This window comes from Cyprinodon tularosa, unplaced genomic scaffold, assembly GCF_016077235.1.
Source record: "Cyprinodon tularosa strain WSP-4 unplaced genomic scaffold, ASM1607723v1 ctg540, whole genome shotgun sequence".
Taxonomy (NCBI): domain Eukaryota; kingdom Metazoa; phylum Chordata; class Actinopteri; order Cyprinodontiformes; family Cyprinodontidae; genus Cyprinodon; species Cyprinodon tularosa.
The window spans coordinates 726,226-750,243 of record NW_024039275.1 but is presented as its reverse complement, the minus strand read 5'-3'; the positions used below and the strand labels follow the sequence as shown (position 1 = coordinate 750,243).

The 24,018-nt window shown below is 38.7% G+C and overlaps 1 protein-coding gene across 2 annotated transcripts in view; it reads right to left on the bottom strand.

The window, feature by feature from the left end:
- The window catches only part of mxd4 (MAX dimerization protein 4), a 31,044-nt gene extending 24,447 nt beyond the window's left edge, over positions 1-6,597 (bottom strand). Inside the window, exons 1-2 of one of the 2 annotated variants that reach the window (XM_038304729.1) lie at positions 6,349-6,597; positions 5,825-5,936 (exon numbers count right to left, since the gene is read on the bottom strand). In XM_038304729.1, coding sequence (XP_038160657.1) covers positions 5,825-5,936; positions 6,349-6,412 — 176 coding nt within the window. In that variant the 5' untranslated portion in view covers positions 6,413-6,597. The remainder of the gene's footprint in view (positions 1-5,824; positions 5,937-6,348) is intronic. The other variant, XM_038304731.1, reaches the window with a different exon arrangement.
- Between the last annotated feature and the right edge of the window lie 17,421 nt (positions 6,598-24,018).

Here is a 24,018-nt window from a genome sequence, read left to right as displayed (position 1 = left end):
GCATCTTAAGACCTCTTTCACTTTAGTTAATATTGATCAAATCAAATCTACTATTAGCGGGGGGAAAAAAAATCACACAAAGCTCTTCGCAAAGATGTCTGTTAGTTTGCAGGAAATAAAAGAAAAGAAAAGCTGCTTAAAATTCTTTGATTTAGAAAACTAACTAAAAGTCAACAACACTCATCTTAAGTGTCACACGCATAATTTCGTTCTCTTAGAAATGTTTCATACCGGTTTTGAGAAATAGTTATTTATAGTATTATTTATAACTCTTAGTCTAATGTACGGGAATGATGGCGCTGAAGTTAATATTAGTCACCAGCAGGAAGTCTTTCATAGTTATGCTGCTTTATTCATTCCAACAGATATTAGAACCACAATTAATGGAAACAGATGGTCAAACAACAAAAGAAATGTAGCTTTTGCTGTTAGACATTAATGTACGAAAATAAATTGTGTCATTCCGCGAAACTCTCTTTTTTTTATGCTTCGCTCATTTCGCAGCAACATTTAAAAGGTGTACGGGACATTTCGTCCTGCAAACACCCAGCCTCAACTGCAATTAAATATAATTATCAGTCCCATTAACAAGAATCTACTGGCGCACAATGGAAAAATAAACTAAATCAAATTAAAATAGGATTAAATGCCTAAAAAAAAAAAAAAAAAAAAAAACACATACATGTTTCAATTAGATTCTATGAGATTTTCTATGATTATTTGTGTCCATATTTTGTCCAACATTATATCATAAAAGAATCTAACTGTTATGGGAAAGTTAGAACAAAGGGACTGTAGGGTTATAAAATATGGGTATGAGCTATGGCTGAAGCAATTCATTACTCGTGATTAATCCATTATTGAAATAATCGTTAACTGGACTATAGAGACTTTAAAACGTGTCTTTTGCTGACAGAGCAACCCACTTAGAGCTGTAATTATACCAAGATTGTAAAGAAATATATGTAAACATTTTGCATTTAAGATAAACACAATATTTTTTGTCTGTCAATGTGCTCTATCCATCCTCCTTAAGCAGAAAAGTTTTAGTTTCACCTGGTTTAATTTCGTGAAAAGTCTTTTTTAAGGAACCTTTGGCTATCTGAATATTAATCTATGAATCGAGAAAATAATATAGAGATTAATCTCTTGAACCCCAGTCGGCCTCAGTAGATGGCCGCTCACACTGAGCCTGGTTCTGCTGGAGGCTTCTTCCTGTTAAAAGGGAGTTTTTCCTCTCCACTGTCGCTACAAGCATGCTTAGTGTGAGGGATTGCATTCGAGTCAATGAGTCGATGCAATCAACTGGTTTTCCTTAGATAGAAAATCAATTAGATAGATAGAATCAATTTGACTGGATGATCTGGTGAACTGTAAAATGCCTTGAGATTACATGTGTTGTGAACTGTCGCTATATAAATAAACTGAATTGAAATGATCTGCAAAATAATCATTAGTTGCAGCCGAAGCATGAGCTGGAAAAGCTGCCGACTGACCTCAACTCAAGAAAATAATATCACAAGAAAGGCGCTAAATTGCAAAATATCAACCATGATGTGAGGGTTCGGTTCTGATTGGCCACGTCTAAGCATGACAACAAACCATGCAAGAAAACATCAGCACATCTGGCCATGAACCCAACATCAACAGAAAGTAGGTCATAAAGCAGAAGCCCGAGCAAACAGGGAGCTAGGAAAAATAATTCCAGATCAGTTTAATGAGGCCAAAAAACCTTTTCAAAGATATGTTTGTACTCTAACTAAAGCTGCTGTGTACAGACAGATGGGCTAATAAAAAAAAAAATCAGCTGAGGTGGAAAACTGACTGACATGAGGGGCGACGTCCAGCTGCAGAAGAGCATCACACCCCTTCTGACAGCAAATTTTCACCAATTTTGAGTCCTTATGGGGGTGAAGCAATAAAAATCTTTCAAATAAGCTCTATTAATGTAAAGTTTTAACAGGGCTTTCCATCTAAAATGCTGAGAGCGCAGCTTCTCTTTGGACAGTGTGGTTTGTGTGACAAAGCGTGCATCCTGGATGCCCTTCTGCTGTTTCTGCACGATAGCTGGTCAGCGGACGAGGACATGGAAAAATAAAAAACCCTCTCAGACGTCTGGAGGCTTCAGACGCTGCAGAATTCCTCAGTGTGTGGGATATTCCAAGACCTCCTCCCCACCAGCATTATGACACGCAGGCAGCCGGGAGGGCAGCCGAAACAGGCCCTCTGTTCATGAGGCCATCATGGATACCGCAGCACCAACAAACAAAAACAGCAACAAAGGGGACCGAGGCTGAAAACAAGCCCTTTTTCAAACTTTCCACTGCTCCCAAGGCAGTGGTTCCCACAGCTGTCCCACGACGACGTTTGATGCGCCTAAAGGGTTACCCGGATCTGTCTGCACAGTATCATCCCAGAAAGGAGTGCAGGACGTCACACTGCTGCACTTCTAAATATCCAGTAAAAGAGCCTGACGTCCAGCATGGAGGAAGTCGGGCTATTCAAAGAGGCACGAATTGTGGGAAACGTCCCAGTCAAAGCACAGGGAATGACCAGGAAGTCATGAGCAGGACGGAAATACTTGCAAGTTAACACAGACTTTTTACATATTATGTAAAGGCACAGTATCTGGCATGCAAAACCAATGATGCTCTGTATCTGCTTTTAGGAGGAAGTCGCACAGCAGAGGCCATCCCCTCACCATTTCCCTACTCACAGGAAAGAATTCAAGGCTGCATATAAAGCTCTTTTCCATGTGGCTATTTCTATTTCTGTCTAATTCAGATGAGAAATGTGGAACAGACCCCCAGATAAGCTAAAACACAAAAAAACTCCGCCAGGTTTGCTTCTCTCTATAAGCCAATGGAAATTATTGTTTTTATCTCTTTTTTTTTTTTACTGATTTGACTCAACATTTTACCTCCATCTTTTTTCTATTTGACCCTCTTTTTTAATTCACTATAGGCTACTTATTATTAGTCAGCTTCAAGGACTAAACCTAAAGGTCCAGTCAAAGCCTTAAAAATAAAAGGGAATGTGGGTACTGAGCAGTTAGAGGAGGATGGCGTGAAAGAGAGACTTCAGATCCGGTGGGCGTGGGTTCGTTCCACAGGTATGTGTGTGGGCCACCACACCCAGGGGCGCATCCGCACATCCTTTTCATCATTCACCATTACCTGAAAGGATGCGTTTCCTTCTAAGTTCAACAGCATGCTGGTGGATCTGGATGCACTTGAAGTACAACTTCTGATTTAACGAAACTGGACCCACAGAAATAGTAGAAACAGGTTCACTACCGAGGAATGACGATCCAAAAGCAACCTCTTCATAAAACAGCATTTAAATGGATGCTTCCTACAAACAGAACCATCAAGTCATTCAGGTTCCCTATCAAACTCATTATTTATTCAGATAAACAGGGAATTACTAACCAAACATAACCACTGTCACACACCGGGATCAGTTCCCTATGAAAAAAAACACATGCTCATTTAAAAAGACTAAATTAGTTTCCTAGTAAGGGCGTGTCTCCAGTAGATTGAATAGGTTCTGCAGACAAATGAAGGGAAGGTCAATCTGGTGTGACAACTCTGTTTTTAGCAACATGAGCTTAAAGGATTTATTACCCAATCAATTCCTCAGGTTACATTTCAAACAGGCAGCAATCTGTGGTATGTAAAGTTAAGTTGCAGTTTTTCAATAAGCAAAAAGGATATTTGCAAGATTTTTTTGCAGCAATACCCCCCTCCCCTTGCAGGAAATAACTGTCCTGAAACCATCTTTTATTATAAATCCAGATTATTGTAAGGTCTAAGCCTAAGGATGCCCTTTACCATCTAAAATAACTAAAATATATATATTGCTTTGGATGATTACTGTCCAGGAACAGAGCAGAACTGAATAATGAAGATGCGAGGTTTTGTGTCACCACCGACCTTCCTGAGCGAAACAGTAAAGAAAGTGGGACATTTAGAAGATCTCCGGCATACACATCGAACTAAAATCTAAAACTGAATAAAAGAATGCAAATTTGCCGTTATTTCCGCTGCTTTCTGTACAGTATTCACTTCTTTACCTGAAAACGGTTCTGCTTTCAGTAAAAGTCTTACATCATCGCACACACACTGCTTCCTCCCTCCTTACCCTATGTTAATAACCACAGTAACTAACCACCTGATGCAGGCGTGTTGATGGTTTAAAGTCACTCAGGGTTGCAGTAAGGTCTAATAATACGATGGAATGTCTTGGATTTCATTACAGTTGCATGACTCAGAAACGCAATCAAAGATGGATATTAGTGACACACAATGGGTCAGTGGCTGGGTTCAAAACAGGATTATATATAAGTAGGTACAATTAGAATGAATAACAAAATGGTAATGTTTTCGTACTAGTATTGGGTATCGGCCTCTACCTAGTGTTACCCTCGTAATATAGTCATTTTGGAGTGAATGTCTTCTGGAAAAAAAGGGTGTTCTTCCATTTCCTCTGATGAATTAAAGTATTTTTTTTTATATGTCCTTAATTAGCATTGAAAATTAATCTTGTGCTGCAAGCTATAAAGTGGCGAGATCTGAGTTTGCAGTCTCAACAAATCCATCTTGAAAAACTCCCGCTAATACGTCCGTCTAGTAACAGTCAAAATCTCTGTTTATTAGTATAGTGGAGAATTTGCGCAAATTTTTGATTCGAAAAGACCCGCCCCCTCCACTTAATGCACAACCCTGTGCCCGCTCCTGAGAGGGAACGTCTATTAAACACGTGCAAGAGCGTGCACGAGCCCGTTTCTCCTCGTGCACGCTCTGTTTAAAAGTTGCTGTTTGCATCGCTCATGCAAGCTTACTTTCCAAAAGAAGATTTGCAATTTTTCCAATATATCAGTCCCAAAGATGAAAATGGGGCCTAGCATGTCGCCTTGATTGACAATTAGGAGGACAACTAATCTTGATGATCCACCCACAAAAAGAATATCCTCCGCTTTACCTTAAATTACAAAATATTCAGAAAATAATGTCAATAATATGAAATTAAAAATGAAATTTCACAGATCCAGCAATAAAGAGTTCTAAAATGAACTGATATTCAATGCACAAGGATATGGAATATAAATAGAAGCTAAGCAGGACACAAAGTGGTAAAGCCAGAGCTATTCTGACAAAAAAGGATAAAATATCGACCTTTAGTCATTCATCTAACCATTTAAAAGTCATAAAGCTAAACTGAACCGAAACTGAAAGCTGCAGTTATGTAATGCAGTCCAGCAGACCTTCTTAAAGTCTGCTGGAATGGGAGGCGCCTTTCAGGGGGGGAACTAAAGGAAGAAAAGGAAGAAAAAAACCCCAGATAGTCTGATTTAAAAGGGGTAAAAAAAAAAATAAATAAAAGGACAAGCAGAATGGGGTCTGCCTTTGGTCTCTGTGTATGTTTGGCTATGTGAAGAAATGCGACCCCTCTTTCTTTTTGCAGGACTTTCATTCTGCAAGCAGACACACCAAACAAAACACTCTCAGCCACATGAAAAACACAAGACTTTTAACTGGAGTGAAAGTATTGCAAGCTGTGTTAGACAAGCTGCAGAAACGAAAGGTTAAATGCAAGTCGGATGTGCATGTGATTGTCTCTCTCTCTCTGGGCTCTCAGCGTGAGGAGGGACGCACAGAAACAGACAGAGTTGACAGTGTACGCGTGGCACTGTTGATTGGAGAGACCAAAACACAGTGATCCCAGCCCAGCCCAGACACACACAGGGCTGGGCTACTCATGCTTAGGCACTACTACACTTTACATTGACATGTCACATTAAAAGCAAGACATATATGTTTACCTATTGTTCTGAGCTTTTCTTGAAATTGGTGCAGCTTTAGTTTTCTTTCTGGAAAAGTCGTTGCTGTAAGGAAAAACAGACGCATAACCGTGTTCTGCCTCTGTGGACACACATATAAGACAAAAAAAAAAGGAAAATGTTATTTTTTTTTCCTGTGCTGACACATCATCAAAGCATTGATGAATATAATCATTGTAAGATATAACGCATGTCTGTGCAAAATAACGCACGTTTTTATAGATTTTATATATTTCCATTTATCAAACGAAATACCCGAGCAAGATGCATTACTAAAAAAAAAAAAAAAAAGTAAAATACTTTATCTTTCTGAAGCACATGATGCTTCAGGGTCCACTTTGTCGCCTTGTCTGTGTCCCAATGAGAAACAAGTGACATCATACCTGCACTGTAGGCAGGATATGTGTTAAAAACCCAGCAGCATTCAGTCGAGCCCATTTCTAATTTACCCATGCACAAAAAAACAGCTTTTTCATATACATGCCACCAACATCAGCTTTAATTACCTCTATCTCTTCTCTCCAAATATTCTGCAGCCTCCAGCAAAATTAAAAGCGAATTCAGTTCCATCTTCTCCGGCTTTTTTTATTTATTCCTTAAAAAAATAGAATTTAGAATATATATATATCTACACAAATGTACAAATCATAAAATAATGGAATGAGGATGAAAATTAAAAACTGTTCTTCAGCGATCCCTAGATGCTGCTACGTTCACTTCTGAGTCCTGTCGGCTCCAAACTACAGTAACAGCAGCATCTGAACTCAGGAAACCAAGTGATTACACCGCTGACCAATCAGAAACGCTCCCCTCGCGAATGAAACACCTCCGCGCGATGTGATTGGCTTGACCGGGGGAAGTCATTGGTGATATGCCCTAGCAACAGCCGCTAGTGCCCGCCTTACTGAATGCTTATTGGCCGCCCGCACTGGATGTAGGCGTTTGATTGGCTAGTGCGGAAGAGGTGGGCGTGTTCATTGGTTGAACTTGGATGTTGTTTTGGTTTCCAAAAATTAGATAACTTTTTAAAGTATGATTTATTTATTTATTGCGTTTTGGTCACGGGATAAGCAACACTCGCTAGGGCAGTACGATAATATTTGTTCCGTTAAACACTTGATATATGACTATTTAAATGGCATGGCATCTAATACTTAGTAACAGGGACAGTGTTTTGTCTTTATTTCCTGTCCAAGTCATCTTGAGAGTATTCTGTTAGTAGGCTCATAACCCCAAGCTACCCAGCTGTGAAGATAAAGGACCCGTTGCAACACCAATTTCCCTTTAAACCTCTTTATTCTTACTTCATCTTTTGGTGCACAATACAGCATGAATGCAAAATAAGAATTGTTTATGCACATACATATTTATCACACCTGGTAAGAATGTGAAAGAGGTTTGGACACTTTATTGCAATAGCATATCTTAAACTACACACTACATTTATTATTATTTTATTATTAGTTTTAGTATTTTACATATATTTTAATATAAAACATCACTATGCAATACTTTATTCAAATCCCTTTTGGTTGAAAACATGACCTCCATGACCTCTTTTTTTTTTTTTTTTTGCTTAATGGCAATAGAAATATTGGCATTAATGCAATCTTTTAAAAAGTGGTTTAAATAACTGGACTTTCTTGTCCATGTATTTTTTGTAAGGAAAGTGTTTTAAAAACTTTCAACCTATTAGATTAGATTAGATTAGATTCAACTTTATTGTCATTACACATGTACAGGTACAAGGCAACGAAATGCAGTTTAGGTCTAACCAGAAGTGCAATAGCAGCAAGTGCAGGATAAATAATGGTTCTATAAACACAGGACATGGGTTTTCTACTGAATGAGTATAGAGATGAATACTATTATAAATAATGAATATAATATATAGATCAGTAGTGTTATGAACTAAATTTACAGCTGGATATGTACCGAATATAATATAAATTGCAACCAGGTATGCATTTAAATGATCAACCAGAAGTGTATCACCAGATATAAATATGATTTGAACTTTGATGAAATAATATTATACTTGCAAAATGTGTATGATTTAAACTATTTTATAGGTAGAGCTTTATTTGTCCTTGTATTTTATTTAGCCCTAGCAAAAATTTTAAAGCATATTCTAATTAGATTTTTTATTTTAGAATAACTTTGTTTTCCGATTGCTCATCTGTCTGTCAGTGTTTATGAAGTGTGTAGGGCTATGTATGAGTATTTGTCTGTACGATTCTCATGAACTCACAATGCTTTGAATATCATCAGCTGATTGGTTCAGATATCCCAAAAATGTCCTCTTTCAGATTTATTTTTATTTATTTTTTTACATATTATATCATGTATCCCAAAGGTCAGTAATCATGTTTCATCAAGACACATGTTTCTATTTATTGCGCACACATCTGCTAAAAAAAGCCAACTTTCTACAACAAAGCTAGCTATTTTTTGACTGTTCTCAGTCAAGTCAGATCGTGTGACCAAGATCAGTTCTTTTCAGGTCTATTCTGAAAAAAAAAAATACTGTCCCGTCCACAATCAATTAAAAACAACAGTGACGTGTCAGAGGTTTTGCAGAAATTGAAGAATTATGAATATCTCTAGAGGGAATTGCAAATCTGGCTTTTATGAGCATGGCAGCTAGTTTTGTAGGCTTGCAACCAGATGTTCGTTGGATTGCATACTGAAGAAATCAGAAATGCATCACAATGAGGAAGTGACTCTCAGCGTGAATTATGAAGACCCTGAGGTCCACAAACATCGTTTGTGTTGTACTTTCTTGGTAATACAGTCTGTGACACATGAGATTCTCATGGGGCCCATACAGCAAGATAGTATATCATAGAATGGTGTAAGTTAGTGTGTGGGTCTGGAGTTCTGTTTATGTCAGCAAGTTTAAAAAGATTACTGTGACAAAACTAAAGAATCCCCTCATGTATGTGTAGCTGTTAACATTTGTTATCTGCCACATCGAGACGGATGATAATATACAACTAGAAACTGAGCATGCTATAGTGTTGTTTACATAAATGGTGCTGTGAAGAGTTTTCTTTCTCAAGTCTTATCTCATATAATGACTATAAAGGTCGAGGGATTTTGATTGATTTATTTAAAAGATTAACATAAAGCAGAGACAAAATCACATAACTATGATGTGAATCGAAAATGAAACATGGTAAGAAAGGTTTTACAGATTTACCCCTTAATGACAAAAAGAGGTGCAACCGATTGCATTCTATAACGCAACAGTTTTAACAGTTTTAAAATTGATATGCAGATCAGAAAGGGGGAGATAGTAAATATTTAAAATATGCTAATCACTATTTTTAGATGTCTTGAACTCATTTGACTTGGTGTCTTTATGCTAATGAAAGAAATAAATGTGGTGGTAAAATGGGTCTCCATGTAGAAGTAAAAGTGAGAAGTAAATAACACACAATATAAAACTCACCTGCTTCACAACAGCTAAAGTGATGCATTTTCTTGAATTTCACCTAATGCTTTTTTTTTGTTTGTTAACGGTCTTTTTGGGTTATCATGGAGTAGTCATGCAACTTGAACCCTTCATATCATGAGCCCACATGTGCAATGACACTCCTGCACTGTACCAGTGAACTCTTTACAACTGCAACTACATTCTGGTTGCAGGAAGCCACAGGCTCACTGAGGCACATGAAGCATGCACTTACCCTGGTTTATCGTTATTTCTGACCTTGCGAGTCAATCTCCATTGCATTGCAAACCCAAGTCGACTTTAACCCGGAAATGATCTCTTCTATGAAGCATTTATCATCATGAGCACATAGTCACTTCTGTTTTAGGAGTTCTGTTTCCTCTGAAAACAAACTGAAGTGAATTTCAGAAGAAAGATGTGGCTTCTGCTGCTCGGTTTACAGTAATTATTCAGTGACGGTACTTGGAACGTGACATGAACTGGATGTTCACCAATGACAGCTTCTAAAGCATGAAATCAGCTAACTCTCTCTGGTCAATGGCACTTGCAGGGTACACATTTTAGATCATTTTCCTAGAAACTACTATCAGTCTGTCATTTGGATAATGCAGTTGTTTTCCCCTGAACTGATGAAAAGATAAACTACTGATTGTAAACCCATAACTTTTGTCTCATGGCTTTCCTCTTTATCGCTAAATACAATTGAAAATAAAAATCTGAAAAAACCATCGTGCAGATTTATATGCTATATCCTTTATTGCACAATCTAAAAATGAATAAATCCAATCTCAACCAATGGACTAAGACCAATGAACACAGAAATAACGAGGATAAAGTTGTGCAAAAGTTTAAAAAAGGATTCTTTTAATAAGATAAGCCATCAAAAAGAAGCTGTTGAATCCTATGGTAACTTTTAAGGAGTTACCCAGGAGATAGGGAATCCATTCAGGCCGATGCTCCAAAAATCTGGCCTCTATGAATGAGTGTCAACTTTTTGTACTGTTAAAAGACATTTATATTTAAAAAAAACTACTTTAACCCAAGTAATGTAGTGGAAAGAACAAACATTCAGGATAAAGTGATGCTACAAACAAAATAGCATGTCTGTCTCGTCCTGATCACATCAACCCCCACTTGAAACATGACAATGGCAGCCTCGTGTCATGGGGAAGCTTTTCAGTGATAAGACAGAGATGCTGCTCATAGGGGGGAGTGAGCAACATATAGGCCAGTCCTGGAGGGGGGAGGTTCATCTTCCAGCACAGCAGCAACCTTAAACAGAGAACATTGTTGTGATCAAAGCAAAGACCACTGTATGAGTAACCTGTTAAGGTCTAGAGCTAAATCCAACTGAATTTTTTTTGTAGTCTATCAAAATAAACCTAAAATAAATTAAAAATATGCATGGTGTCAATACTTCCATCATGCACAGCTATTTAAATCATAATTTGATCTAGTGGTTGTTGCGTTTGCATTCCAGTACCACTTATTCCTCTGCGTAGTTTTATAAAGGAAATAGCCTTTGTCCCTTCTTTCATTTTTTTCTATTTATAGGCTTATCATCTGCATGCTCTGTGATCATAGTGGCTCAGGCTCCACATGCCCCAGGGCTGTGCAGCCAAATGACTGCTCTCTCCTCTATAACTCTTCCTTTTCCTGTATCCAACATCCATCTTGGCCACATCTTGACATGCTGACAGCGGATCCTTTCTGTCCAATGGCGTTCATGTCACAGATCAGCTGTGGCCAACTCTGTTATAATGATAAGACTATTATGACTATATGAGAAAATATAGGTTATAGAGACAGAAACTATCTTTAAGCCTAATGCTAACATGTTTGGTAGAAACTGCTATCATGTAAGTTTCTAAATTATGTGTGATTTTAATAAAACATCTATTAAAGTTATCATAAAGTGTGGTGGAAATAAATAATATAGTCAGCAGTAACCCTGTGAACACCTCTCTTTTATTTCTCTTATAAAAACAGTTAGAAGTCGTGACATAAGATGGTTGGCTCTCTATTTATTTTTTTAAATAAACTGTTGAGCCCAAGAAGCCTGCATGTCTCAGGTGCAATTTTGTGGCATTTTTAACTATATGTCTTTGTATATTTGAATTAAAGTGTCATGATTGGTTCAGAGAGGCCCAATATGCAGAACACAACGGAGACGGAAACTGGAGTAAAAGTTTAACAAAGTTTATTGAACAAAGGTACATATGTATATGTCTGGTTCAGGTTCACGTCTGGGGATCTGGTTCACAGGATACTGGAAGGGAGACAGTTCAGTTAGCCACATAGCAGATGAATGTGGAAATGTTATCTTCAGAGATCTACCTTGAAGAATCCGGGTTTGGCTTTGGGAGAGGCACTGTTGGTTCCAGAGACTGTTTGATTCAGCAGAGTTCAGTTTCAGCTTCAGCGTCTTGCATCTAACGTTAGGACAGACCTTGGTTTTCCAGCTCTTCGTCCAGAGCAGCATGGGAATCCAGAGAAAGGTCTTCAGGTTTGGCTCAGAGGGCAGGCTCGACAGGTTAAGCTCATCCAGAGCTTACAGGGCAAAAACAGGTTTCCTGTAGGCAGAGGCAAAAAGGGGAATTAGTATCCAACTAGGAGACTAGAGGCAACAAAGATTTCACAGAGGTAGAGAGGCTCAGGTGCTAACCAAACTGGATAAACACTGCGGCGTTGATGCGAGGTCTGAGGGCTGCTTATATAGTGGAGGATCCTCCTGATGATGAGATGGGCTTCGGGTGTGTCGAAGGCTCCACTCAGGAGGATCCACAGCGAACTCTGCTGGAGACAGGTGGAACTTCTCCAGATCCCAAGAAATTGTAAATCTTTCGGGTAATATGTTTACGTAAGGCCGTCCTACATGCTTGTCCCCATTTTCATTTACCGGCACTGAGTCTGACATAGTGGAAAAATTGCAAATCTTCTTTTGGAAAGCAAGCTTGTATGAGCTGTGCAAACAGCAACTTATAAACAAAGCATGCACAAGGAGAAATGGGCTCATGCATGCTCTCGCACGCGTTTAATAGGTGTTCCCCCCCAGGAGCAGGAACAGCGTTGTACATTTTTCTTTAAGTAGAAAGGGCGGGTCTTTTCAAAAATCTGTGAAAATCCCCCACTATACCCTTAACAACGGTTATTAAGAAGTACTTTGAGAGGCAGTCATGACCCCTATCAAGGAATCTATCAAAATCACAGTGAGGAGCCGATTTCCCGCTGATGCCATCTCGTCGGTGGTCCACACAGCCCTCACTCATCTGCAAGGCAGAAATTCCTACATCCATCTCCTTGATTTTTCCTTGGCCCCCAACACCGTCATCCCACAGACCTTGGTGCAAAAGCTCCACCCTGGGGAACTGGATCCTGGACTTCCTGATCAACAGAGCTTAGACTGTCAGGATCCACAACATCACATCGTCCTCCATCACCCTCAGGACTGGCCCACCCCAGGGCTTTATCCCTCCTGTTTACTCTGCTGACATATGACTGCATGGCTAGACATACCATCTGTCATATAGTGAAATATGCAGGCGACACATCAGTTATGGGACACATCACTAGCAATAATGACTCCAAATGCAGAGAGGAGGTTGAACACCTGGTGCAGTGGTGCAGAGACATTAACCTCTACATTAAAATGGGTAAGACGAAGGAGATTATGGTGGATTTTCAGAAGGAACAAGGATCTTTTGTGTCTCTTGTACCTCAGAGAAGCAGCGATGAAGGTGGTCTCCAGCTACAGGTACCTGCGGGTGCATATATCCAGTGACCTCACCTGCAGTGCCAACACTTCCTGTCTGGTCAGGAAAGCAGCCCATCAGCATTTATACTTCCTCAGGAAGCTGTGGAGAGAACTGGACTTGGAAGCTCAATCTTGAGAAACTTATCTCTATGTGGTGGAGAGCATTCTCTGTATCTACATCACAATGTGACACACCAGCTGCACTGCTGCAGAGAGGATGCCTCTGCAGAAGGTTGTTAAGGCTTTGACAAAATTCAAGGAAGTCGCATTGTGTCAGTAGCATTAGTTTAAAGAGCAAATAAAGCCAAGATAAAGTTTCCCACCTGGCTTGGGTTTGTTGGTGAAAAATGACTCTGGTACTATTTTAGCTCTAATGATTTATTGCTTAATCTAATGATTAAGCAATCTACTGATTGCTTACTGACAAACTCAACGTCACAAAGCACCCAACACCATCTTCCTGGCTTCTTTTGGGCCAAAGTTCCCCAGTGCAGTCTGCCTTCCAATATTTTTGTTCCACGTGTAATCAAGATTTATCCAGTTCCTTCCACTGTCACTCCATACACAGGTCAAAAGTCCAACACTTTCCTTATTTACAGTGACCCAAGTGAAAATTGCTAGAGGAAGATTAAAGTTTGAAAAACTGTTTTGATGATAGGATCAGTAATTGAAATGTTGATTTTCTAAGCGACTATGACCAAAAGGAAAAAGGTTATGAGATAAGTTGAGAAGAAAGAAATGGAGAAACAGAAATCAGGATCCCCTATGTGTTTCTCTGCACTGGTGGCAAACAACTGCTTTAATGAGCAGGTTTGCATGGTTTTTCTTATATTTCCACTTTATAGTTGGTAGAGTCCACTCATCTGCCAATTTATTAGGCCCATCTGTTTACAAATAGTATATCAGCTGATAACAAAGGACTTATAATTGCAAATGCCTATCTGGAGTTGGTAAAAATGACTTGTGAGGTTCAAACAGAACATCTAAACGGGAGAGATAATTTTCATGATTTGGAACATGAGTTGATTTCTGTTGCTGGGCTTCAGAAAATGATGATCTGCTGACATTTTCAGACTCAACCATCTTAAAGGTTTATAGAGAATGATCAGGAAAAAAGTATCTGTTCTGTGGAGGAATGCTGTTGTCAGAGGAAAATGGTGGAACTGGATATCAATTGACGGTTAATCAAAGTTTCTGACGAATGTGACTGAAATCTTGTCTAATCTGCACAAAGAATTAAGTCACGTCAGAAGGCAAAAGCAGTTCTAGTCTGGTACGAATAAGTTGCAGCAATCAAGGTTATATGTAAGCTCATGCTAAAATTAACTTGAGGCAGTTTATCACATGATCTAAGGAGTTAATGATGACTCAACTAGTCTTGGTTGCTTGAATCACGCAACACGTTCCATCATCCTTCCCACTGAAGATTCCTATGAGTCAGCATTAGTGAAGTACCAGGGTAGTTACTAAAGAAATAGTCCTGAAACAATGAAGCTTGGTGTGTCCACATCTTAAAGCCAACTGTATCAAATATACTGGCTTCAACTTAATGCTAAATTTGTCTAATTTTGCAGACTATTCTGGGCTGTTAATCGTTGCTGAAGACAAGTTCTTGGATAGTTTTTTTGTATACTTGGTAGACTTCAGGCTATTAATGAAAAGGTTTGGTGACCATTGACCATTTCACCAATGTCATTTGTCATAGGCAGACAGGTGCACAGAAGCAGCATGGTGAGATTGAACAAAAAACAATTAAAGTAATTTATAATCAATAAGGCAACAGGACATTAAACTGGGAATGGTGAAATGAAAGAAAGTAGAAGTGATCAATGGAAACAAGGATGTTTAAATAAAATCAGTGACATGTGGACAAGGTGATTCTAGCCAGGGAGTATGGTGGGAAACTGATGATGCATCCATCCATCCATCTTCTAACATGCTTACTCCCAAGCGGGGTCAAAAGGGGTGTTGATGCCTATCTCCAGCTGTAAATGGGCAAGAGGCGGGGTACATCCTGCACAGGTCGCCAGTCCATCGCAGGAGACCACAGAGACAAACAACCATTCACGCACACACTCACACCTAAGGAGAATTTAGAGAAGCCAATTAACATAACAGTCATGTTTTTCGACTGTGAGAGGAAGCCGGAGTACCCGGGGAGAAACTGATGATACATTTCTTCCAAAAATGAATCCCTACTAAAACTACAATATGGCAAACATTTTAAATATATTTTCATGTTTTGTTGAATTTAGTGTTAGAGGTGGAGTCAGAATACTCAATCAATCTATCCATCTGCCTGGTTCTTACCATTCTATCTGAGGCTATTCATCAGATAGAATGTTTCAGTGTCCTTCAGTTTTTCAATCTCATGTGTCTTTGCATCTAAACAGGACTGTTTTCTACACCTGAAACCCTCCTGGTTTCCTGGCCTTTCCCTGTGTAATTCCATCTAAAGTAAAATAACAACTGTCACATGCCCCCTCACCTCTGAAGCTCAGCACCACATGACTATGAGCATCATGTTGTCCTGCTTATGTCTCATGTAGTGTGGAAGCATGAAGGCTTTTAAACCACTGCTAACTATGTCTTATGAAATGTGTTTGTGGAAACATATTTTTCCGGGTTGTTTGGTTTGGTTCTCATCATAGTAAAATCCATAGAAAAAAAAGCAATCCCACTAGGCTGTGATGGAAGGGGTGGGTGGGTTCTGGGTTGGTGTGAATGGGTTCAAATAAAACAAGCATATCCGTGACCATGGCAACTGGTGAACTGGAACTAATTCATACACTCAAACAGCGGGTCTTCAACAACAAACATCCTGCCCAATAAATATGCAAACCAGTCAGATCCTCTCATGCGGGTGGGCAGCAGAGAAGGATGGTGACAGACCACCCACTAATAGATGTGGTTCTGCTCTTGTAGTGGATGGTTTGAAGTTACGGGAGCAGAAAAAAACACTGAAGGCTGGATGTGGTGGTTCTGGATTTGTCTGACAACCTGCTGAGAATCCCTGTCAGAATGTCTGGGTTTTACAAATCCCTGAAGTGCAGACAGCTTCTCCTCTTTGGACCTGTGGTGACTTGGAACAATTTCCTTGTATTGATTTTGCAGTGACCGTCCACCCAAAATACATCCTTTGAAGATCACACTCTTTAAGTATAAAAGGTAGCTTTAAATGTGAATAAATTAAGCAGTGACCTTGAAGTGACCTCATGTGCTCCTTCAACATTTATTTTCATGCTTGGTTTACATGGCCAGCAGAAAAAGAAAAAAAGCATGTACACCTAAACCTCATTCACACAATTCATTTAATAAATATCCTATAAGAGGTTTACACACTTTCACAAAATTAGATTTCACTAATAAATCAATAAAGAGGGAATCTATTTTCAGTGTTTCATTTTTGTGGCTGTAGGAATTTTTTAAAGCTTTTTACAGCTGCTATTTGTATCTCTGCTTCTGTCTCCTTGAACCCCAGTTGGCCTCAGCAGATGGCAGCTCACACTGAGCCTGGTTCTGCTGGAGGTTTCTTCAGTTAAAAGGGAGTTTTTCCTCTCCACTGTCGCTACAAGCATGCTTAGAGTGAGGGATTGCATTCGAGTCAATGAGTCGATGCAATCAACTGGTTTTCCTTAGATAGAAAACTTTGAATCAATTTGAGTGTATGATCTGGTTGAACTGTAAAGTGTCTTGAGATGACATGTTGTGAATTGGTGCTATATAAATAAACTACATTGAATTGAATTAAGTATTTGTGGATTAGAGAAGAAAGCAAAACATGATCAATTGAAACATGTCCACAGAAGTAATCGCTATCTTTGTATAATCATCCCATGGTGATTAAAATGCAAAAACAAACAATTAAAAGTCTGAGATCAAACTTTTCGAGTGTTTAATGTATCTAAACGTCAAATAAAAACATCATAACTGAACAAACGGTCCTAAAAACAACTGCATCTTTCAATATTCAAACTTTCTGTCAACCAGACTCCATCCAACAGCTGTGAAGAAGAACCCATGTGGCTCCCCTAATCAGCTGTTTTCGTGTGTGTAAATACCTACGCCGCTGAAATGTGAAGCTTAAGCTTTTCATCAGCTGGCTCACAAGTGGTCACAGGGAGTGGTTGGGACAAATGTCAGAGACAAAACGACGCTGTAATTATCACCATTCCTCAAGGTCCAGCACACACGGAGCACTGCCTGGTTGTGTGTGACTTATTGTGTGTCAACAATTCTCTTTGTCATACCTGAATGCAGACTTGGTTTAGGAGCGAACGTCAGGCAGGTGTGCATAAGCGTGCGTTTGGATTTTTTTTCTTCTGCCCTTTAGGCACTCCTACATCATCATCTACTGCTCATATCCGGTCCTGAGGTGGGAGCATAAAGGGGAACGGTTAAAGAGACTCAACTAAAAACAAAAATCAACCAACATATCCTTCCAGTAGTCCTTGATGCTCAAAATCCCCTGATTCCCTTTTTTGCTTATGTTTTCCCCTTTGTGATAGTAGAATGAGGGCCTAACAAAAACAATTACTTTTGATATTAATTTTGATTATTATAATTTGTCAGTAAAAGTTGGCTAAATTCTCTGAATATTTTTTGGGGAATTTCTATAAAGCCTCATTTAAGATCATGCCCCTAAATAAAATCTAGTGCAACTAATACCCCTTAGGAGCCAAGTATGTAGAGTTGACCTGTGTGTGATTTTATAAGTACACCTGTTCTGTATAGATCTCCATTTAGAGAGCATTAGTTATCAAACAGCATCACCAAAAACAAAGGACTAAGGTTAGATAGAAAGTTGCGTAAGTCTTTTTTTTTTATTGAGTATGTTCATCAAACAACAATACGCCAAGCTGTTAATACTTACTTGTTAATAAAAATAATATTGTTAAAGCTTAAGTTTGATTGTCTGAAATTGGCAAGAATGACACAGAGCTGCAAACCTAGCGAGACATTCCCAGAGATCCAAAACTCAGATGGGAGAATATGTTGTCAGACCAACTGCACTGTCTATCCCGCCTTCTGGATTATACACCTACTTCTAGGTGTTTGATCACTTTTGTTCCCAAAACTCTACTGCAAATGCACAAGTGTTTAGGCGTATTTACCCTTAATTTGAGTTGGTAAATAAGATGATCTGCCTATTTTTACCCTTAAAAATTGATTATTTGATATTATGCACTTGAAATAAGAGACAGCTATTGTCTTTTTTAATGTAAACTGTTATTTTAAATGTAAATTGTAAATTGTCTTATTCCATTTGCAACGTGTCTCCCTTACCTGCTCAATTCAAGAAAAAAAATAACTTATTTTAGGAAAAAATTACTTAGATTCAAACTTTTGCAGTGTTCAGCGCAGTTTTGCTTATTCCTCTTTACAGATTGCTTTTTTGCACAGACATGGAAACGACTAAGCTTAGAAAGTAGTGTTATTGGTTAAAGTTCATGTTCTGTTGTAGCTAAAAGGGTTGTAGCTGTAGCAAATGGTTGCGCTACAAAGCATTTACATTTAGGCATTTTGAAAATGTTAAAATCCACTTTCCTTCTATATTGGCATAATTTTGTGTTTTTCTATCGTGTGAAATCAGAAGTCTGTGGCTTTACATTGCAAAATGTGAAAACAGGGTAAACAGAAGGAAAACCAGCTAAAAAAAAATCATCCAAAGACAATAGGAAAGCCACAGATACTCCCACCTGTCCTGAGAAAGAGAGCAGCAATAAACAACTGTAAAGTTTTTCAAAATGGCAATAAAGAAAAAAAGAGGGCAAGCGAACAGCATACACATTTTTTGTTTTTCCTGAAATCAATTGCAGCAATGATGAGTATGGCCTATTTATTTATCCACACAAGAGAACTGGTTGCTCTTGTGATTCCTTTAGCTGTCATTTGTTTTAGGGGAATAAAGTGGAACTAAATGCAAAGTTTTTAGAGCTCGGGGCAACAGTGTGAATATGTCTCTTTGTCTTGTCATGCAGTGGTTGCTAGCAGCAGATAAATAGAGAGAGAGTGGCCCACAAACATACAGCTGTTTCTAATCGGTAACTCAGCACCAATAGCTGACCTACATTCTGGTTCGTGCACGTCTTTGAACCCGTGGACCTGCCAGACTCAGCAATGGGGGAAGGTAGAGAGAGAGGGAGAGAGAGAAAAACAAGTGGGTGGAGAGGAGAGGCAGGGGTTGAAACTGGTAGAAAGAAAGGGGGAAATAAGACAAAAACATGATGGACAACAATGTAATGGTTTCTGTTTATAACAGATTGTGCAAGTCAGATTTAGCTAAAGTTACAGATGTCATAAAAGAAGAAACTAGTGTGAATATTTCTGGAGCTTCAATATACAGCTGTGCATAGCTAAAAAGGGTAAAACAGAGAGCTGAACAACAGTTTTACGTTCCCTCTGATCAAAACAGTTTTGCTTTTACCTTCCTTTGACTAGACTCTGCTGTTGGTCAAGCAATTATAAAGTTCTGCTGTGTGAGTCTGAATGAGTGCAGCTTTTTGTGAAGTTTTTGGGGTGCATCTAGGTTGCATTCCTTGCATGCAGAGGAGGGAGACATCGTGCCAGGGGACCCCCTGATAATGAGTGATGGCAAAGTTCCCTGCCCACTCCAGAGCTCAAAGAGGACAACTATTTGCTGGTTGATGCAGACCGTGTAGGGACTGATAGGGGTGGACATGTGTGAGATTAGGAGAATACAACTTGGAGAAAAACAAATGAAAAAACAGAAACTGTTAACTTTAGAATTTTTTTACGCACTCTGCTTAGAGAGAGGAAGGAACTGGAAGTGGGTCACTGTGTCTCAGGACTCCCAAAAAAAAAAAAAGAAAAAAGAGAAAGAAAATAGAAACCATGGGAGTGGTTAACTCGGGGGCAGCCAAGAATTTAAAGGACTGCAACAACAACGGTGCACAAAAATGGAGGAAAGGTCAACAAATTCATTCAGCAAGACTGTAGGATCAGTTGGAGAGCAGCAAGCTAAAAGTGTTTAGGCAACCGTTATTTCTCAGGAGGATGATGCAGGTGTGGCACTGAAAAATGCATGCCTCATAAGCTGTCTGCAACGGGTGCAAGCTTTAGCATCAAACTGTATCACATCAACAGCTACTAAACTGAAAAGGTTCTAGTTTTTATTACCATAGCAAATGAAAATGCAAGAAAAAGAGGGGTGAGCAAGAGAAAGGAAGAACAATATCTGGTGAAGAGGTTGTAAAGTGCAGCTGCAGCATCAGGAACTGAATTAGTCAACCCCTGTCAGCAGATTTAAAGAAGCCAAAAGGAAAGCAGACACACTACACATGTGCAGCAAGAACACTTTTTCCCTCTATGCTGGACTTTTAACGGGGTCATTGGTGTCACTATTGACAGTGAGTTTTGGTTGCAGGCTGTCGTTGATGTTCTTTTCTGTTCCTCCCTGGTCCTCTGGGATCCTCTTATTTTTGTGCTGGCCTCAGAAAAAAAATACTTTGAGTCAGCAGTTGCAACAGCACAAGAAAAATTATCCAACCCAGAATCTTGTCTCTGACAAACCTTGAATAATTAATTTAGCTAAAGAAAGACTTTTAAATTGTGAGCCCCTAATTCTTTATCTTTTGTTATCATATTGTTTTCTTCTTGTTCTCATTATCCCAATGTTAAAAAAAAGACATGACCCAAAGGTGGAGAGTTCTCTTTTTTAATATTGTAAAACATTATGTCCATAATATTTTTCCAAGAGTCATGACGAGCTGGGCAACTTCAAATGTAATGGTTTGCTTAAAAAAAAAAAAAACTTACATTGGGAACTGGAAGATTGATATTATATCAGGCAGCCAAGAATCATATTATATATTGAGAAATCAAATTTTTTCCCAGACGCCTACCTTTCAACAAGACTTTAAATGGATTTTCCACCTCAGCTATAGATCTTAGCCTTAATCTGCTTTAAATTTCTCTCAAACTTCAATACTTTCTTGTAAACCTTCTGATTTATTTCAGGATACGAGGCCAAAAGGGAAGGTATGCCACACTTTTCTTTGCAAAAAAAACAACAAAAAAAAGTACAAAAATCATTATGTCCTTTTGACCCAACAACTACATGGTACATTTTGTCGGTCGATCACTTAAAATCCCAGTAAAACAAATAAAGCTTTATGTTTGTAACAGGTTAAACGGTACATGCTCTGCAAACAAGACAATATAAAACAGACAGAAATATATGATCATTTATTTTTTAACCCCATAGCAGGGGAATCTTTTTTTGCCTGCCAAACAAACTAGTCGTCTGAGTCAGTCTCAGCTGGTTGTCTCATCTTTAACTCGCAGTCACACCACATGTAAGGCATTTTGTTTGTGTTGCTTTCTTTTTTTAGTTGCAGTCAAGGCTGTGCAGTGATGAAATCTAATGAAGTCGTATCATGTGATGTTTTGGTCGTCTCACTCAGCACCATGACAATAACACTTGATAATATGCACTTACAAGCGTAGGGGTCCTAGTTAAAACGGTCTGGCTTGCCAGGGCTTGTCCCAGGCCTCTTATTGGCCTGTGGTGCTGTCTGTGTGTGTGTTTGTGCTTCTGTCCTGGCATCAGAGTGAGGACCATTTCTCAGATCTCACCATCAATTTTATCAGATTTGTACCTGAGTGAGGACTTTTTACTGTTCCTGGCTTCCCAGTTTGCTAACGATTGGGTTTAGGGTTAAAGTATGAGATAAGTTTAGTTTAAGGTTAGAGGGCAGAATGCACTGGTAATAGTCAGGTATGGGGTTATATCAGGGTTACGGCATAGAAAGAGTTGAAAAATAACTGAAACTCAATGCAAGTAAATAGGATTCAACACACGGTCCTCACTACAAATGCAAGATGAGAATGTGTGTATGTTGGTTTTGTACGCACTAAAGAAGGGTGGGGCCTGTCACTTTAATCCTCTTTCAAAGAAAGGAACAGCAGAGAAAAGTCATAAAACAACCTGAGTTGCTAACATCTACTCAGCGTTATTTTCAACTGCACAGTTAATGTGTTTGGAAAAAAAAAAAACTTTCAGTATTATATTAAAGCCCATTTACATTCCAAAAACAATGGGGATGAAAATATGACTGGTGTCAGTGAGTTGTTTTTGAGAACAATAAGCAATGTTGCATTTAAGTTTTGATGTGTTATCATCTGTATCTATGAAACACTGAAGTTTGTGTTTGTTTAGGGATATTTTAGGTGTAGACCTGCTGCTTTAAAACATAAAGACAAATGTTTGCACTCAGACTTGCAGTCTGATCCCTCTGCAAACAGGAGAGGAATACCTTTCTCAACACCTTATAGCATCTGTTTGCGTGCAGCACAGTTTGACAGCTGTAGTTTTGCTCAGGGACAGATGATTGGTGTGCTTATGTTAACACACTCCTGACATGCTTCATAGAGGCAAGCGGATCCAGTGACTTTAAGAGTCTTAATCAAGGACAGGTGGTCAGCGAGCAGTTCGTGAGATGGATCTGGATGCCAGGTTTTACTGTCAGAAGTCATAACCAGCAGATACTCCCAGACTCATGCACATTAGGGGGAGTGGCGGCCTAGTGCTTAGGGCATAGAGCTTGGAATCCAGAGGTTCTGAGTTTGAGCCCCACTCCCACAGACTGCAACTCTGGGTTTCTGAGCACAAAACCTTTACCCCACACCGCTCCGCTGTACAATGGCAGCGCACTGCTCTGAAAAGGGATGGGTTAAATGCAGAATTCATTTCGCTGCTCTGTACTTGTGACATTGTCATGACAATAAAAAGCTGGAAAGAACATATATATAGTTCTTCATTAAAATAAACAAATGTCCGCGTCTATTAAACATCACCAATTTCCAATATCGCTTGCAGCCTTGTTAAAGATCAGCAGAGCCTTACAATAAAATCAGCTCGTATTGCAGACATATTGTCTGCTACTTTCTAAAATACATTAAAAAAAAAATTTGAATTAATATTGGATTGAGAAAAAAAAAACTCACACTTAAAAATATTTTTCAAAAACATAGTCTTTCACCTCTTACAGTATAGCCTCTTTAAATAATTTTTACTCAATTGTTAAAGTAAAGTTGATCATAAAATCTTAGAAAGTTTGAAATATTTCTTCGTGTTTTATGTTTTTTGTAATATGCTTCATTTTTTTTGTTGTCTCCTTCAAAAAGAGAAAAACAACAGCACCCATTAATCACAAAAGGGGGGGGGGGGGGGGGGTGGCATAATTCTTCTTTATTGCTTTTTCAAATGTCCTCCAGATGTAAGTAGGAGCCCCCCAGAGGAATGCTGTAAATGTTGGGTGATGAACAAAGTTTCTATCTGGTTCTGCCATCTTGTAATTTGGGGCTGTGGTAGTTTTTGATATGACCATTATAATTAGGCTTCCACTTTCTTAAGGGGTTCCACAAGCACTTAAAAAGAGATTAAATGTTTCTCTGAGTTATCCCCTGAATATTTTTTTCTAATGCTCGTTTGCACATCCATTTAAACATCTGATCAAACCTCCATTACATAAGTGGATGTTTGTGCCAATATGAGTAATTTCTAAAGAGAAAAGCACCAAATTCTATGAAAAAGGTTATTCTTTTCATTTATTTCTTAAATATATTGTTAGTTATTAAAAAATCCATTTCTAAATCACATTATCTATGATAAGTAGCAAAATAAAAACTGCCACTGATTCAAATGTCTTAGTGAATTAGCACAAAATCTCTTTAAGAAACTATTGTTAGTACATAGAAACTATGCAAAAGGATTATAACAGATATAAGCGCTATTTTTGCATAGCTTTATCAGTAAGTGTTCAGATATTTATTAACAGAACATCATTATAAATATATATACACAGACATTGCTGACTTTTTCAAAGGCAGCATTCATGCTGAAGTGTATATGAACAACTCACAGCAAAAACACACCGGTCCTGCTGAAAACCTCCCATAATAAAAAGGCGGAAGTGTCAGATATAGATTTTGGGGACTAAG